The following is a 16,972-nucleotide window of genomic DNA, read 5'->3' as shown; positions in this document are numbered from 1 at the left end:
TTTTACAGGAAATTGTTTTTAAGCTTTAAACCCATTTTATTTTATATTCTTATATTGTATTTTATTTTTAAATGACATAAACCTGCTTTTTTCGAAACCATGTTTAGACCACATGTTTCCTACAAGAAAATTACTGTATGTATTGTTGGTGGCACTGTGGCATTGGCCAGCAGCATTGTCGATTCGCACCTCCAGGGTCCAGGGTCAATTCCCACCACAGGTCTGTGTGCATGGAGTTTGCATGCTCTCTTCATGGTTTCCTCTCACATTCCAAAGACAGATAAAGCTAGCTGGCATTCCCAAATTGCCCATAGTGTGTGAATGAGTGTGTGAATGTTGACAGGAGGTCTCACCGCAGTGGTAAAAAAAAAAAAAAAAGGAGGGAATAAATACAATAGTCATCATTGGACTTCACAGTCCCTAGTTGGACGACAGAGATGCATGGTATGCATTGTTATTGCTTGAGATCATATACCATTGACCAATACAGGAAAAATGCAAGTTATTTGTTAAAAGCATTTTTATTCTAGCTAAACTGCCTGTTGAGAATGCATCAGTTGGTTATTTCCCAATTTTAACAATGTATTTTATTTTTTCTTAATTGTGTGTGTCATATGCTTGAAATGTGTGGTACGGCTTTCATTATGTGGTTTTCTTTATGGGGACTTGCATTGTTAGCTATTGCGAAGTGATTCTCTGGTGTATGAAGATGATGGTTGGTGTGCAAATAGAAGTTAATTTGGTAGGTTTTTACAGTGTTTCAGTTACATATATTATGGTTTTCCTGGCAATGGTTAGCTTGGTAAGAAGAACTATTGTGTTTTCTTTTATGATTTTTTTTTTAAATCCTAAAAGTATCCCCAAATAGGAATCCAATTTCATTTAGAAATGAAAACAAATGTAACCCCACGGTAAGGCCCTGTCATATTCCAATGAAGACCATGTTCTCACTGCATCATATAGTTCTCACTGCATCAACTATAGAGTATGTATTACAGCTGAGGAAAAGCTTTGCCATCCATATGCGTATACACTTTTTCACAAATAATAAATAATAATAAATACTGGATATGGTTCCTACAAAGTGGTTTGCGTTGCCTCACAATGTATCAGTTACTGTATGGAAAATGGCATTTCTCATTCCAGTTCTATTTAATTTAATTTAATTTTCTTGATATATATAATGAACCAAAAGTCTACATTATTTCAAAAGTGTTTACCAAATCTTTAAGCGCTTCCAAGCCGACTGTGGCCAGAAACCAAGAGAGCTGTCCTGGTCATTCAGTTTTTCCGTTATGTATACAGTATTATGGTTTTCTTGGCATGGAATGGGGTCAAAATAGAGAAAGGTGCATTTATAAAGTTTATACTACTTCCTAGCCCCATTCCTGTCAGATCCATAGTGTATCTATCATGTTGTTAATAATCTCCTATTATGCACATGATCACACACTCACCAGGTCCAGTGTGAGTGAACCAAGTTATTACTGTGCCTGATCATATCACGCTGCGCTCTTACCAGGCGCGATTATTACATACTTAATATGTTGTCAAGTGTCTGGCCGGTTGATATAAATACTACGACATGACCAGTGCTTTTTATAATGAAGTGATGGTGTAATGAATTATATCCAGTACTAACACTGAATAACATAGACATGCTTGTAAACTGTTGTATGTGTGCCATAAACGTGGTAAGCAATAAAAGAACATAAAGAACTTAATGTGGTCTTTTACAGCATGGCATGGACCTACTACAGTCATAACAGAGAACTTCATTAACGTAGCAACAGCTTAGTGACATTCCAATGACAACTCGGTCAGAACGCCATCCATTCTTTCCTGTCTGCACTGCGCTTGTAGAACATAAAGTAAAGTATATATGAGTTTTTATTTATACCATTACCTGATCAATGCCATACCTCCTCATATGTACAGTATGTCCCTCCAAGTTCATCCTGTGATACCTTTAAAAAAAGGATTGCAGCTCCATGTCAAGGAAGACAATATTTACTTCGTTCACACAATTTTTTTGAGGACATAGTGGAAACATGGCTTAGTGTGCCCGGAGCCTTATCCATTACAAATGTTCATAAATTCAGCCAATTCTGCTTTTAAGGACTGTGCCCAAGTCTGGCTCAGCATGATTAGGATGTAGTAAAGCTGAGGAACAGCTTTGCATCGATCATGTACACTCTTGTGAGTTCCTACAAAGTGGCTTGAGTTGCCTTACAATGAAATAAAAAAAATAGTGGTACTGCTCATTCCAGTTCTATTTAATATAATTGGATTTCCATGATATGACTCAAACTTCTACAACGTTTCAAAAGTGTTTACCAAATCATTGTGAAGTTCAACACAAGCCAACTGTGCCCAGAAGCCGAGAGAGCAAAATTGGCCATGCGCTCTTGGTGAGAGAGATAGAATACTCTCTTGCTCTCCTAGTCATATGGTGGTCCTTTCTACTGATGAACTAGATTGGACAACACTTCTTATTACTACATGGTTGGCATATCTAATAAAAAGACAACTCAGTTTGTGGAATGGAAAATGGTTACAAGCTCTGGCTGTAACTTAGTGAACCATTCAGTTATCACCAGCACCTCTACAGCTGTGCAAAATTTAAAGCAGTAAAAATTAAAGTGAAGGTTTTTAGTATCTATCAGTAATGTTTTATGATGTCATTATTATAGAAGCACACTAAGAAATGTACATCAACTGCAACATCTGATACTCATTCATCTAAACCAGGAGAGGTTGCAGTCCTGCACATTTTGGCCATTTTGCTCACATACATAACTCCTAAACCTGGTATTTAAGTGGTGAGTTGAATCAGGTGTCTTTGAGGAGGGAAATCACTAAACTCTGTTTGACTCTGTCCCTCCAGGACTGGAGTTGGTCACCTCTGATCTAAATCAAGTGTTCAAAAGAGCTTTAGATCAACCGTTCCATTTTTCACAACATTGCAGGGGTAAGTATTGCAGCTGTAAAAACAAGGCCAACTTTCACTTATAAATTTTCATGAGTGCTAGTTTATTTTTGGTTGTTGGCTTACTAGTCTGTGGTCCATTTCATTTTTTTCTGCCCTAGGAAATGCACCAGAGGAAGTTGGTTGAGGCTAAAGAATATAATTACAGGTGGTTGTGTATTAGACAGTGATCTTCTGGCTAGGGTGGGCCCGAAGCTAATACCAACATGGTGTGCTACGGCAACCAAACCCCAATATAGACACACCGATCTGTATTTGGTGACTCTGAGCAGAGGGGAGTTGAATGTGGGAAATAAATGATTACTGAGCAAGTGGCTAAATGGAAAAAGTAGAACATCTAAATCTAGCTTTTAAATGTGTAGTGGTTTAATAAGACTCCTTAATACATTTTAGTTTGGGAAGTAATTTGGCTTCTTACTTGTCATAACAGATGTCAACTGTAATAAATGTATGTGTGTGTGTGTGTGTGTGTGTGCGTGCGTGCGTATGTGCATGCACATGGTGCCCAGTGAAGAACTGGCTTCCCAACTAAAGTGTATTTCTCCTTGTTATTCATCATTCCAGGATAGTCTCTAAATCTATCACAACCCTGACCAAGATTAAGCAATAATTGCAAAAAATAATTGAATGAAAACGTATTAAAATATACAATTCAGTTTGTAAAATTCAGTTGTAATTTGCAATTATTTACAAATCCCCACACATGCACGTACTGTTTGTGTTAACTGGAAAAATGAGGAGAACAAAAATAGCAAAGCTGTTAAAATCCATTACTAACAATGTTATGCAGTTCTGCTAGAGCAGCTGATAGGTGTTTTCTCCCTAGGAGGCATTTTCTAGAAATCTTGCATCTGGCTTTTGTCTTTCCAGTTCCCAATAATCTCCAGCGGAAACGCCTTCTAGTCGCTTATTCATCTGACCCTGATTTACTAATGGGGAAAATGGAGTATGACTGGGTGCCAGAGGTTTTCTTTTTCCTTAGAAGCTTATTGTAAAAAAAAAAAAAAATGCTGATTGCTAACGAACAAATGTCCCCCTGTTTCAATTCTGTCACTGCTCCTTTTCTTAAGAGAGCGCTTGTGATATTTGAGCTCACATGTCGCCAAATTGCAATCACATCTGTCACTAGAGATGTCTGACTCTCAACATGCTTTTTTATTTGCCTCAAATATGAATGGAAGTATCCGGCTTGTGTTGTGTGTTTACAAGCAGGGGTTGGATCGATCCAGTGTTGTCCGTGTGTACTACTGCTAGATACTTCATAGCAGGAATTTCTGAAGCTACGATAAGAATTTAAGCTTTCATAAGTATTCCTGGACAGGCTGCTTTTTTGAGGTCAAGACTCTACATTGGGTTGTATTAGGCATATTAGCATTAGAAGCTTGTAAATTTGTAAAAACATGAATAATTCTAATACATACTACATTATAGAATCCTTAGAAATCTTCTAATGCAACAAGTAAAGTTTATCAGCACATATGAAAACCTCAGGTGGTAAAGCTAGCACATGTAAAATACATATACAAGGATTATAAACAGAAAGATTCCAAGCCATGGGAAAAGATCAGATTTTGGAAAATCACAAACCACGGCTGTTTCTCAAAGATCATTTACAGTCATGCTATTGATTATTTCCCAAAACCAGCACAGAAGGCCATCATTCATCTTTGTGGCCGGGAGTGATGTTTTGCAGACTGAGATCCACTTAGTCGCCAGCATCCACAGAACCAAATACAGACGGGATGAATATTTTCAACACTGAGCACTAAAAAGTGTTTGTGCAAGAAGGTGAGATAGTGATAGTTGATAGTTATTTTACTGCATTTTTTAATTGAATGGAATTGACCCAGAGCTGGGGAATATGAATTTAATATATGATGAGTAATGACTTATTCGATGTGGAAGGGCAGTTATGCTGTGAATTATTCTGAATATCAGGAAGCAAGTAATTTCAGAGCAAGTGCCTCCTCTACTGGCCATCTACAGAGATACAAACAGGCACTAACCTATGGTAATCAATATAGCATAAAGGAGAAAAGATAAAAGAGAAAGAAGAAAAGACAAGGACAAAGCTCTGGAATTCAATCATTTTATCATAAACTAATACAAATTAAGATACGCCGTACCGCCTAGAAAAAAAATGCTGCTGCTTTAGAAGAGTCACAGTATTGGACATCATCATACCACTAAGAAGATGGGTATAAATGTACTGTTATGAAAAAATTATTAAAACCTGGTCAATATATTACATGCCGTTATTAAAGCTGAAAAAGCTGAATGAAATCGTGTAGTACGACTTCTTTTTTACTGTTTTTGGCCAGGCATTGTGTGTTATAATATTTTATATTTTATCATATATTTCACCCAGGGGAGAAAAACACACAGAACTAAATTCAATTTGTTCTGTACAACTCAAGCAGTTAAAAATGCTGATGTAGATAATAAACCATAAAACAGGAAATATGTGGTGTATGACATGCATCAGATTATACTGGTGTAATAACAAGTACATACAGTAAGTAAAAAAAAGAAATAATAATAAAAAAAGGTTAGGCAAACCAGGGGTCATAATTTAGTGCTTTCATCATTATTTATCTGCAAATTATATTGTTGCATACACAATCCTAGAATTATCTTATAGGTTATCAGCTTCCAATAAGGCAGTGCCACTGCCCGATTTGACAACAAAGAAAACTTTAGACTAACAACTACAAAGACTAAAAATTTGCATTGTCTGAATTTAGAGAAATGCCTGTAAATAAATGAGTGTTTGCATTTGTCAACCGCAACACCATGCTCAACCCCCCACCCCCCCACACACACACACTGTACTTTGGATGACCAAAATTTCTGCAAACACTACTGTATATTGTTGTGTACCTATAACTACAATTTCTATACATTTAACTCCACTTATGACAGATGGTTAGACTCCTACTTATAACAAATCTCACAGATATTTTACTTGGTGAGCTTGTGTCAGTGATTCTCTAGGCAAAATCTTTGCCCTGCTCAATCTGTTTTCTGTTTGTTTGCAGTTCCTCAACCTGAGATGCACTGATTGGTTCATGTGTGCCCACATCCTCTTCTCCCTTTCGTAACTGGCTGTTGGTGGATTCTGTTTCAGTGACAGTTGATTGGTACTTCAGAATGAACTCCGTGCTGGTGAGAGCCTCGCCATGTTTGTGATAGTTGGACCTCACTGTCAGACGCTCCATCTTGTCTACACATGGATAAAGGGAAAAGAACAAATTCACGTTATATCAACAGCTGCATTATGTGTTGAGTCTGGGAGTCAGACTGTCTCTGCAAACAGGGATGCCAATGGGATTGCAGAATCACACTGACAAAGTTAGTGCACTGGCCCACCCATGCCAGGCAATTTTCTTGGTCAGTGTCCCCTGATTTTAATACAAGCTGAACTTTACAAATGCTCTACCTGCTACTGTGTACTGCTTCGTGTGTATTTGTTACCTGCTGGTGTGATCGGCTTCATAAGGCGGTTGAGCTGGACGTTCCATTGTCTCATATGTGGGCCTCTAGAAAGATTCTCAGATACTTTCTGCGCAATAAGAGAAATTTAAACAAATTACAGTTGTGCTTGCATAAAAGGGACTGACCAAATAATTACATCAAAATCTATAAGCATCAAATGTCTACTCATTTTTCATCCCTTATCTCTCACCTCCACATTGTACTCATGTATCTCCGCTGGTTCTGTAAGAACGTGGGAGGACCACGGTGGTAGTTGGGAGCTAGAGGATTCAGGGGGATGCATGTTATCCTCGTCTTTTTGCGGCTGATGGGTTTTCGGCTGCGCTGTTTCTGCAATATCAGGAGTCTTTAATTGTCTCTGATGAAACATCAACTCAGACAGTTTCCTTCTTTCTTCCTCCAGTACACTGTGAGAGGCACAAACAAATGTGTATACACTAGGGATGTACTGAGTACATATGAATGATTCGGAATAAACAGATAATGTGTTTTAAACTAATTCAAATAGAAGATGCCTGTTTATTTTAAAGAACGGCTATCTAGAATGGTTTAGCCTGATAGCAGGTGTGTGTGCATCCCTCAGGACAAATGTTGCACAAGCCTGTTACTTTTGTGTAGAGCTTAAAAGGTTTGAAGCTTGTGGGCAGGGTTGCCAGGTTTCAAGATAATCCACACCTGAACTACTGCACAACTCGAAACCCAAACAAGATGAAACTAGACCAGACAGTTCAGGCAGTGAATGAGGAAGACTTTCCTTTTTCTTAGTCTTTGTATTTTCTGATTTATTTACAGAGACTAACTGGTCTAGGCTAACCAAGCACTGTGCACAAGGTAACGTATGTTATGAGCGCAGTCTCCAAAGTTGAATTAATTAAAAAATATTAATAATTATTTATTAAACGTGTTGTTTATTTATTATTGTCCTTGCCAGAAAATCCTATGGGAATTATGGAACGTCACTCAAAAGAACACGGTTTTGACAAGCAGCAGCACTACATCGCTACTTTGTACTTTCTTTTAATAGTATGAATAGTGAACTTCTTTAATCTTTCTTGAAGGTAACAAACTCAAAAACTAAAGTAAGTCTGATAAAATATCATTACATAGCTATTGTTGTCAATTGTAGAGGTCTGGCTGTTATGGATACATAGAGGTATACCAGGAGGCTCAGGGTACGAGGCGAGGTACACTCTGGGAGTACACACAAACTACGGCCAATTTGGGAAGGCCAAAAACAGATTATAATAATGTTTTTTGTGTACTCTACTGTACATGCCCATATATATACAAAACTAGACACCTTGGAGGTGCAATGCGATAGTGCTAACCACTAAGCCACCATATTGCCTGGTAAGAATTACTTTGATGAAATGATGTCAGAGCAAAAACAACTTAATATCTTAAAACAATTTAACTGTTACACACTTAAATGTGTGTACATACTGTGAACAACAAGTGCCACAAACACATATTACAGTTCAGTAATTTGGAAGTTAAGATGCACCACCTTGTGGTAATATAAAAAAATAAAATAAAAAAACTTAAATGGCGAAATAACATTAAGAGATGTGTGTGGGAAGCTGTTGGAATTCTAAACACTATTAGAATCTTAAAGGACCAGAGATTTGGTCGGATGCTGTACAAATGGATGGGAATTATGTACAAATATGGGCATAAATGTTCCAAAAAAAGGTTTCAATTTTATTGTTTTAAGCAACTTGTATTTGCAACTTGTATTTGTGTCAAACTTTCTACATTATTTTAACATACTGTAATTTTCTCAAAGTCATTCTAACTTTCATATGAAATAAAGAAGCTACTTAGATAAATAGTAAAATGTTTCTATTGAACTAAGAAGTTGTCCAGTTGACATGACTCAACTTCAAGATTTCAGATACACTATAAAACTGACATTGTCCTGATGGTGAGCCCCATTGCAACGTCATTACAAGCAAATTACAATGGTCATCCAATGTTGGGATTCCTGCTAGGAAGGAATTTAGCAAACAAGGTTTGTCTTTCCTTGATACTAGCCTGCAGACCTGAAAAAAATTATTGTTCCAGCTTACTTGGAAACACACACGAAACTGACAATTGCTACTTCAGGCTATTGACATTATTGGTATGGTGGAAGAAGTTGTCCATGAGCCTTAGTATTTGCCATATTGTCTTCGACATAAGCTTAATGTTTGATAGGGTAAAAAAATAAAGGAGGTATCTGTGACTGACCTTTCAAGCTCTTGTCGAACCTTCTCCTCCTCTAAGCGGGCCTGGATCTGTGTGTTGAGTGCCTCCTCCAGTTTTTGCTGTGTAAGTTCTAGCTCTTGTAACCTCTTCTTTTGCTCTTGCACCAACCTTTCCATTTTAGCCAGTGCAGCCACCATGTTCTCTCTGGCCTGGGTAGTAACCAGGACATCGTCAAACATAAAATTTAAAAACGCATTATGATACGTATATAGACATTATTGCTGTATAAAAAATCTTATTTCATTCTCCAATCTCAAGAACAAATTTCTTAGAAAAAAAACAATGCACTAAAATGGCGAAAGGACACATGTGTCTCACCTTGTTTGCTTCCTCCAGCTGTCTTTCCAGCTCCTGCTGCCTCTCCTTCTGCTTCTCTTTCTCCCATGCATCATCCTTTTTGCGCTGTACCTCCAATTCCAGGTGTTGCTAAAACACATTAAATTAATCAACTCAAAAGCTTGAGTTGTATCCACCATGATTCTTAAATCCCTCTCTCTTACCTGAATGATGTCTATGATTTCCTCCTGTGGTTCCTCACTGTCTGGTTCTTCATGTTGAATCACAGAGCTGTGCTCCTCGACTTCAGTACCATGTTCACTCTGGCTGCCCTGGCTCAGGCTTCTCTGACCATTTTGGCTGCCCTGGCTCAAGCTTCTCTGACCACTTTGGCAGCTCTGGCTCTCATTTTTCTGACTGTTTTCCCGTAGCTCTCGTCTGCGCAGCTTTAGTTCATAATGCATCGAGCTTTTTCCTTCTGTCTTCAGCCGGAGTGCTGTCTGGATAGCTAGTGTACATAGTTAGTGAAAAATGCTGAACAAAACATCAGATTATAATTTATTCAGAAATAAATTTAAAAAAACTATACCTGACTTACAATACTATTTGGAGTTCTCCTAACCCCAAGATAAAAAAAAAATTATAATAGATTTAGCCAGAATGGCTGATTTGTAAGCACTCACCTTGAATCCACTCCACTCTCTGTTTCTGATCGGGAGCACTCATCTCATATGTCCTGCCAGGAGTCTTCACACAAAACAAACAGCGTCTTCCTTCTTTATCAGGCATGGTCTGTGAGTCACATTAAACAATAACCCTGTAATTACCTCTATGTAAGACTTAGCTGTCTAAATTTATTACTATGACTTTAAGGTCCATTTCCTTTAATATTAAATTATAAATGGAATCTTTATATGCAGTCAATAAACTTTGGCTCTTTTCAAAAAGATATGGTTCTTCACTAATTCTTATTTACTAAAAGTTTTAAAAATGATAATCATATATCATGTGTATATTCTTTAATAGTAGTCATTCTATAATTTGGGGTACATTTCACAACCATTGATGATAAGTTCATTTGTTCTAAATATACATTTTTTTTAATTATATATTTTGTTTAATGGGCAAATCATGTTATATCACCCAAATATTATCTGCATCCTATACTTGAAAATTGTCATAATGTTTCCAAATAGACCATTTTTGCCCCCTTTGTTGTTTCTTGGTTTCAAAATAATTACTGAAAACCATTAAAGTTAGCAACAGCTAGATTTCAAAAGACTAAATACTGCACAAAAAAGTTTCTTATTTATATAATTTAAAAATATTAATTTCAGAAAAAATCCTTTAACTAAGTTTTTATTGCATTTAGCCCCACTGATAGGGGGGCAATAACAATAAATAATAATAAACTAAATGCAATAACAAGAGCGCTTGCAGTCATTAATGTTATATGTTTTTGTGCGCTCTTGTTATTAAACGCAGCACTGCCATCTTATCACAGTGCTTCGGAGCTCTTGAAGATTAAAAGGTCAAAGGATTAAATATCACTCCTTTTTATTTTTTTTTAATTAAAGTACTTATTGGAGGATGGTCACCATGACCATTTTATTAGCCATCTGGGGCCATGCTTATGTTGTTCTCGATACGTAACATAACATTGCATTTTATAAACACTTTATGGGTCTTCAGTTAGTAAATGTACCACCGTATATAATCCACATGCCTTCAGTGTTAATGCAAAGAGAACCAGGGCGTTATACTAGTGAACTTAAAGTATCATTTAGGCTTTGGTCCAAACCAAGAAAACTGAACTATACGTGTGACCACACCCTTAATCTGTTTATGAAAATGAGAAGTGGTCAGCAATGCAGATCCTACCACTAAAATGATGACTCAAAATAAGGAAATTATCAACTATGTTTTCAGGTAATGTACATAATCAGTCAAGAAAACAATTGTTAACCTTTAAACTTTGTAACTAGCGGATATGTCACACTAAAGCAATGTAATAGGGTCAGGGCTAGCTTAGTGGTTAAGGAATTGAAAAAAGGTTTGGAAGGTCCCAGGTTCAAATCCCACGACCACCAAGTTGTCCCTGTTGGGCCCTTGAGCAAGGCCCTTAATCCTAAACTGCTCAGATGTGTAATGAGAAAAACAACAACATGTAAGTCGCTCTGGATAAGGGCATCTGCCAAATGCCTAAATGCACTGTATGTACAGTATGTAATGTACAGTATACTAGCTGGAACCACTGTTCCATTAAGAAGGAACATTGTTTTTGTATTTTCTTACCTATGTGCAATGTACCCCAAAGAATGTGTCTAGTAATAAATAGTACCGTATATTTAATAGTTTGAAATATACTGTATAATATTTAGACAAAATAAAGTCCAAATAAACAGAATTTTTTCTTTTCGACTTGATAAATAATACGCCTTTGTTTATAGAAACAAGTACAATCTAACATGAACTAAAAGAATCAAATTAAAACATACATATTATTATTGCCTGAAATAACTGTGACTTAAAACTGTTAAATTATTTTCACAAATTTAAAAGATTAACATCAGAAGTAAAAATATATATAGCTTGTGGAGGTTCACTTTCTTTACTGCATATTCCATTACACTTTTAAACAAAATTGTTATGTCCAATTAAAAAAAAAAAAAAGTTTCACATATTAATGCTAAGTTTTTGTCCAAAAATGCAGATTTTTTTTGCATTCACTGCTTCTGCAAAATGAACAAAGAGGGCCTATGTCAAGATACATCAGTGACCCTGTCATTTGTGTTCTTTTAAAAAACTGTCACCGATATACAGTATTTAGAGATACATAAAGTTTTTTTTTAAGTAAAACAAACAAACAAACAAACAAACAAACAAACAGCATAATTCACCTCTACCACACAGCTTCCATCCAGCTGGACCTCTCCCTTTTTCTCTTTCTGGTCCTCACTAATGTAGTAGGCCAAGCTGCCTGGCTTAAGCACAAACCAGCGCTCATGCCAATTTCTACGTACCTGCCCCTTTTTCAGCATGTAACCCTGAAAGAGAATATAATAAAAAAAATTGTTAGTATCCATATTGCTTTATGGCAAATAAATACTTGACATATTTTATGGTTATGTGTTAATGCCTTAACAGTAACAGCTTTACTGTTATACCTGTTATGACTGCAGACACTAAAGACTCCTTATATGAATGTTAATAAAATCTTTTTACAAACAACTTCACCATACCATATACTGTATGAAGGTACAGTATTATTCTTTATTAAACAAAAACAGTCTTTCATACAAGTCCTTATGTGTGGGCTTGTACATTCATGTTACCTTAGAAATGATAATGATAAATGAGCATATTACCATACAATAACACTTTGATTTGAAATATAGACAGCATTACTAGCAGAGCTGTTGTTATATGAATATAAAAAATTGCTGCTTGTCATTTGTCAATCTCATTATTAATGTTTAGTCAGGAACAATCATTATTCATCATTAGACAGTCACCTTCTTCAGTACATTGTGGTAAATCTCCATAAAGATGTCATCCAGTGCCAGGCTAAAGGCCTCCGTACTGTCAACCCTCATAAGGTGCCCTGCACTCATATGCTCCAAAAACATCCACACAGATAGGCCATCTTGCAATAAAGGATCTTGGGATAACAGATCCTCCAGTGCCTTCCCATCCCACTCCTGGCTCATTGCAGTGGAGATCTTCTTCAGTAGGTAATCCAGCTGAGAGCATAAATATCATTCATATAAGGGGTCAAGGTCACAAATGTGATAAAAAATTACTACAACTGAGAATATGGCTCCTAGCAAGAAATCGTGCTTAATTATTTGCAACAGTTACAAACAAGATTTTTGTTGTGCAGATCATTGCCTTTTTTGCTAGATCGCAAACACAGATACATATGCATTTGTCAGGAAGACCTATAAATTCAGTTCCGTTTTTACTCCTCTTCAACTTCCTTCCCATATTAACATTGAAGAAGATTCAGATGAGTTACATATCACGCGTCTGTGTATCTCTTATGCGTTGTCATTCACTGATTTTATCTACATTAACTCTTTCGGTTTTACTGGTTAAGGCACATTTTAAACAAGATCAAACTGTGCTACCAAATAAGCTTCTCTCTTTAAAAAAAGTATATATTTATATATACTTTTTTGTAAAGTATATTTAGCAATGTTTTTTCCATGGATTCTAAAATCTAAAATAAGTTCTGCTCAGAGCTATGCATCGTTCAAGAATTTTAAAAACTGTTACCAATACAACAACAAATTTATTTTGCAAGGTCAACTTTATTTATTTATTTTGTAAAAAAATTGCATTTTGGTAGAAATCTTAAGTCTTATTTTTTAGCTCCTTGGCAAGCTTATACACTCCCTATCATTTCATAATCTAGAAAATATAAACCACAGTGTGGTTCAAGTTCTTTTTCAACTCTTTATTTGTTTCATGTTTCAGCAACTTGACAAGTTCTCTGTTAATATAAGCAAATAAAATGTATTAAAGCAAGAACTGAATTTGAAACCTTAATATTATCAAGTCGTTTCTAGACCTCCTGAACCACTAACTAAATAAAGTTTAGCTTTTGATTTTGCTAACTTTCTCTATCTGTAAACTAAAGCTACACTCAAACAATATTTAAAGTTACATAAGAGTCCCAGTTTAAAAAAATACAAGAAAGTCTTCAAAAGCTCTTTTGAAGCAAAATTTTAAGAAACAATGAGTGGCTCAAAACGAGTGTCTACGATTATCATCATATTACTACCTGTAATTGTCAATCTCATTATGCAGTAATAATATTGTAATTATTATTATATCACATGACCTTCCTCATTCTCTTATACTAAAGCACAAACCTCAGGCTGGATGATGACAAGAGGATAACGGTCCTCAGAAAGCAGGTTAAACAGACAGAAGAGCTTGAAGCAGTCTCTTTGGGAACACACCCCATGAAGAACACTGGGCTTGAAGTTCTTCTTAGCAGTCATCATCCAGCAAAGCTCATCAAATGTCTCTTTGTCAAATGTCCCCTCAGTAGCCTAAATATCAACAAAAAACAGGTATATCATATCATATAATATCATATCATATCCAGTACTGTGCAAAGCTCTTTTGTTTTTATGCAAACTTTGGTCAGTACTTTTGGTCAGTTTTTTTTCTGATTTCCAAACATTAGCATTCCAAGAAAAACAGTAATCTTACAGAAAAATATCTGTCGGCCAGAAACAAAAGCTGTAGAGTATGTAAAAGTCCACTTTTCTAACCAAAAAACCCCGAAAAAAAAAGAAAGTTTCTTGATTTTGCATGCATGAAAAAAGCCCCAAAGACCTTAAAAGGACTGTGGCTGGTTTTGCAGGATGTTCAGTAAAATTAAGCAGCTAATTTACTGTACACATTTTACCTGAGATTATGTTTTAAGCAAAGGAAGACATCCTTGCTCTAGAGCAGGTATTTGCATTTGTCTAAGACCTTTGCACAGGACTGTATATTATAGTTAAATAAGTGGGGCGTTGGTGGCTCAGTGTTAGGTCTCTCAACTGCCATGCGGAAGGCGCAGGTTCGATTCCTAGCAAATGCTCGAATAAAATAGCAGGGTTGCGTCAGAAAGGAGCTCCAGCCTAAAACCTGTGCAAAGTTGTTGTGTGGACTGACTGGCCCGCTGTGGCGACCCCTTGACAGGAGCCAAAAGGTGCAAGGCGACAGTGCTAACCATTAAACCACCGTGCTGCATTATCATCAGGAGCAACAAATTGCTGCAACTTTTAAGTAAAAATGACACTATTAGAGTGCCAACTACTTTTTTCGTTTATAACCTCAGACTAGATAAACAAGACATTACGGAGAAAAGTTAGTACATCTATAATAAGATCCATACCTTTGCCAGAATGTATTTGTTAAGGTAAGGCATATAGCCATGATCAGAGACAGGTCCATTGTCATTATCCTTGAAATGCTCCTCTAAAGCAACAGGGTCATGAGGGATGTTCAGAGCTGTGTATAAATTGTGAGACAGCACCTGTGACATATACATAAAGGACAAGCGTGTTAAACACAACAAAACTGTAAAGAAGAGATAGTGGTATGAAAGTTTGCAACTGTAAAGATCAAATAAAACATGCTGGTGAGATGCTTTACCAACAAAAACAGCATGTACTGCCATGTAAATAAAAATTATACCAACAAATTCTGCCAAAATTAGAAACTGTAATTTATTAATGTATATAATTTCATAATATAATTTATGTACGTAGATTAAAGTAATGTACATAATATATTCATGAAATCTACTAATTATTGTAATGTATTAATATATATGGTATGCTTTTAAACTCTTATATTTGCATTTAAATGCTGTGAAACATGTGTGACACAAGTTAGCTCCAGATTTAAGAATTCAACACCAAAGTATCACAAACTGACTTATTTATTTTCCTGACACTTTCTATCCACGGAGACAAAATACAATAAGTATCCGTTTTATTATATCATATGTAGTTGAAATAGCACTATCACACCAAGGGGTAAAGGTGTGATGCTTTTTATAGGTAAAACAATCAGCTAACCAACACATTGCTGAAATAAGAGGAATGAGAAGTGGAATTCGCTTCCCCATGTGTGTTGAGAGAAATGTTGAGAGAAATCTTTGCTTTGCAAACAGCGTGTCAGGACAGCTGCCTGTTGTTGCTACATTTTAAGCATGTGGCAATATAGGGATGTGTTCCAACATGACAGATTCCACAGAAACAGCTGGGATGACCATCCTTAACAGTTCAGTGCTTTGGACAGCAACACTGTTTATTTGTATTTGTGTTATGTGCATTTATGTAACTTTTAAAGGTGACCGGACGTTTTTTTTTTTTTGTATGTGTATGACAAAATCCTTAAAACATTTGCACATACTGAATTAAGACAGGGTTATCCTATTGGACTAGATTAAACTCTTATGTGTTTGTGCAATCAGTGTGTGCACTGCCAATGTCAGCTGACCTGTTTTTTTTTCTTGCATACCCTTAGGATACATTTTCACAGCTTTTAGTTTGTGCACTTGAATGTAGCTGCAGACAAACGTTTCTATACATGGCGATATGTGTAATTCAAGTAACAGAACACAATACCTTTGGTGAACTATTATGACATGTCCTCTCAGATATGACTGTACTTTTTCTGGCTATTGGGGTGGCGCCATCAAAGGGGGGATTTTAAGAATTTGGTTCAGTATGTAAAGATTTTATCCTCGAAGTTACCTAATTAGACTTGACTACCACTACTCTAAAAGATAGTTAAATGTACACTTTCCTAAATTTAAATAGAAACGCATTTGATTGTGGCGTTTAGTAGTACATTTTCTGAGACTGACTGTACTATTTAGTAGTGTAGAGCAGTTTTCGGACGTGTAACCAATAATGAGAAAATACATATACGGCCAGGAAGAGACCTTGTCGCATTCCTAGACAAAGATAAGGAGTTTTTGTTTGTTTGTTTGTCCCCCTACCCCCCTACCCCCTTGCCCAGAAGTACACCACGGTGGTCTCTCTTACCTTCAGCTGGGACTTGGACACTTTGCCGCTGCGCTCAGCCTCCAGCGAGGTGAACGCGTACCAGATGGACTTGAGCAGCTCGGATTTTAGATCCATGTCGTCTCCAATCGCTCACCGAACATCCCACAGTTAACAGAAATGAATCCAGCGCGCTGAAATGCTTCAACAAGCTCCAGGAACCACACGGCGCAGGCGCTGTGCGTGGTTGCCAGATTGAGTTTAGTTCCAGACCAGTCCTGTAACAAATACCTCCCTACTGTAATTACCGCTACAAAGCAGTCCAGACTGTAAAGTATAGACACGCAGCCTTCATTTAAAAGAAAATGGGCCATGGCAAGTGTCTAAGGCTGTAGTTTACTTTAAAGGCATAACATCTTAGTCTGAAATCCACACACTACATTAACAG

At 36.5% G+C, this 16,972-nt stretch overlaps 1 protein-coding gene across 1 annotated transcript; it reads right to left on the bottom strand.

The window, feature by feature from the left end:
• Window positions 1-5,064: 5,064 nt before the first annotated feature.
• On the bottom strand, window positions 5,065-16,746 carry def6c (DEF6 guanine nucleotide exchange factor c). Its single transcript, XM_053509111.1, has 12 exons — window positions 16,567-16,746; window positions 14,904-15,044; window positions 13,885-14,067; window positions 12,523-12,750; window positions 11,908-12,054; window positions 9,691-9,799; window positions 9,232-9,515; window positions 9,050-9,157; window positions 8,714-8,880; window positions 6,675-6,891; window positions 6,464-6,551; window positions 5,065-6,212 (listed from the first exon to the last, which is right to left on the bottom strand). Exons 1-12 carry the CDS (start codon window positions 16,660-16,662, stop codon window positions 5,980-5,982), a joined length of 2,001 nt encoding a protein of 666 aa, XP_053365086.1. The 5' UTR covers window positions 16,663-16,746; the 3' UTR covers window positions 5,065-5,979.
• Between the last annotated feature and the right edge of the window lie 226 nt (window positions 16,747-16,972).

Source organism: Clarias gariepinus, chromosome 12 (genome assembly GCF_024256425.1).
Source record: "Clarias gariepinus isolate MV-2021 ecotype Netherlands chromosome 12, CGAR_prim_01v2, whole genome shotgun sequence".
In the NCBI taxonomy this organism is placed as follows: Eukaryota; Metazoa; Chordata; class Actinopteri; order Siluriformes; family Clariidae; genus Clarias; species Clarias gariepinus.
The sequence above is the reverse complement of the archived record's forward strand: the minus strand, read 5'-3'. Positions and strand labels throughout refer to the sequence as shown.

Bases quoted from the DNA above. Each gene is read 5' to 3' on its own strand.
- def6c (XM_053509111.1), bottom strand. From the start codon at position 16,662: ATGGATCTAAAATCCGAGCTGCTCAAGTCCATCTGGTACGCGTTCACC. The intron at 12,751-13,884 runs GTTTGTGCTTTA...TTATGCTCTCAG, and splicing joins TTGTCATCATCCAGCCTGAG to CTGGATTACCTACTGAAGAA. The intron at 12,055-12,522 runs GTGACTGTCTAA...ATTCTCTTTCAG, and splicing joins ACCACAATGTACTGAAGAAG to GGTTACATGCTGAAAAAGGG.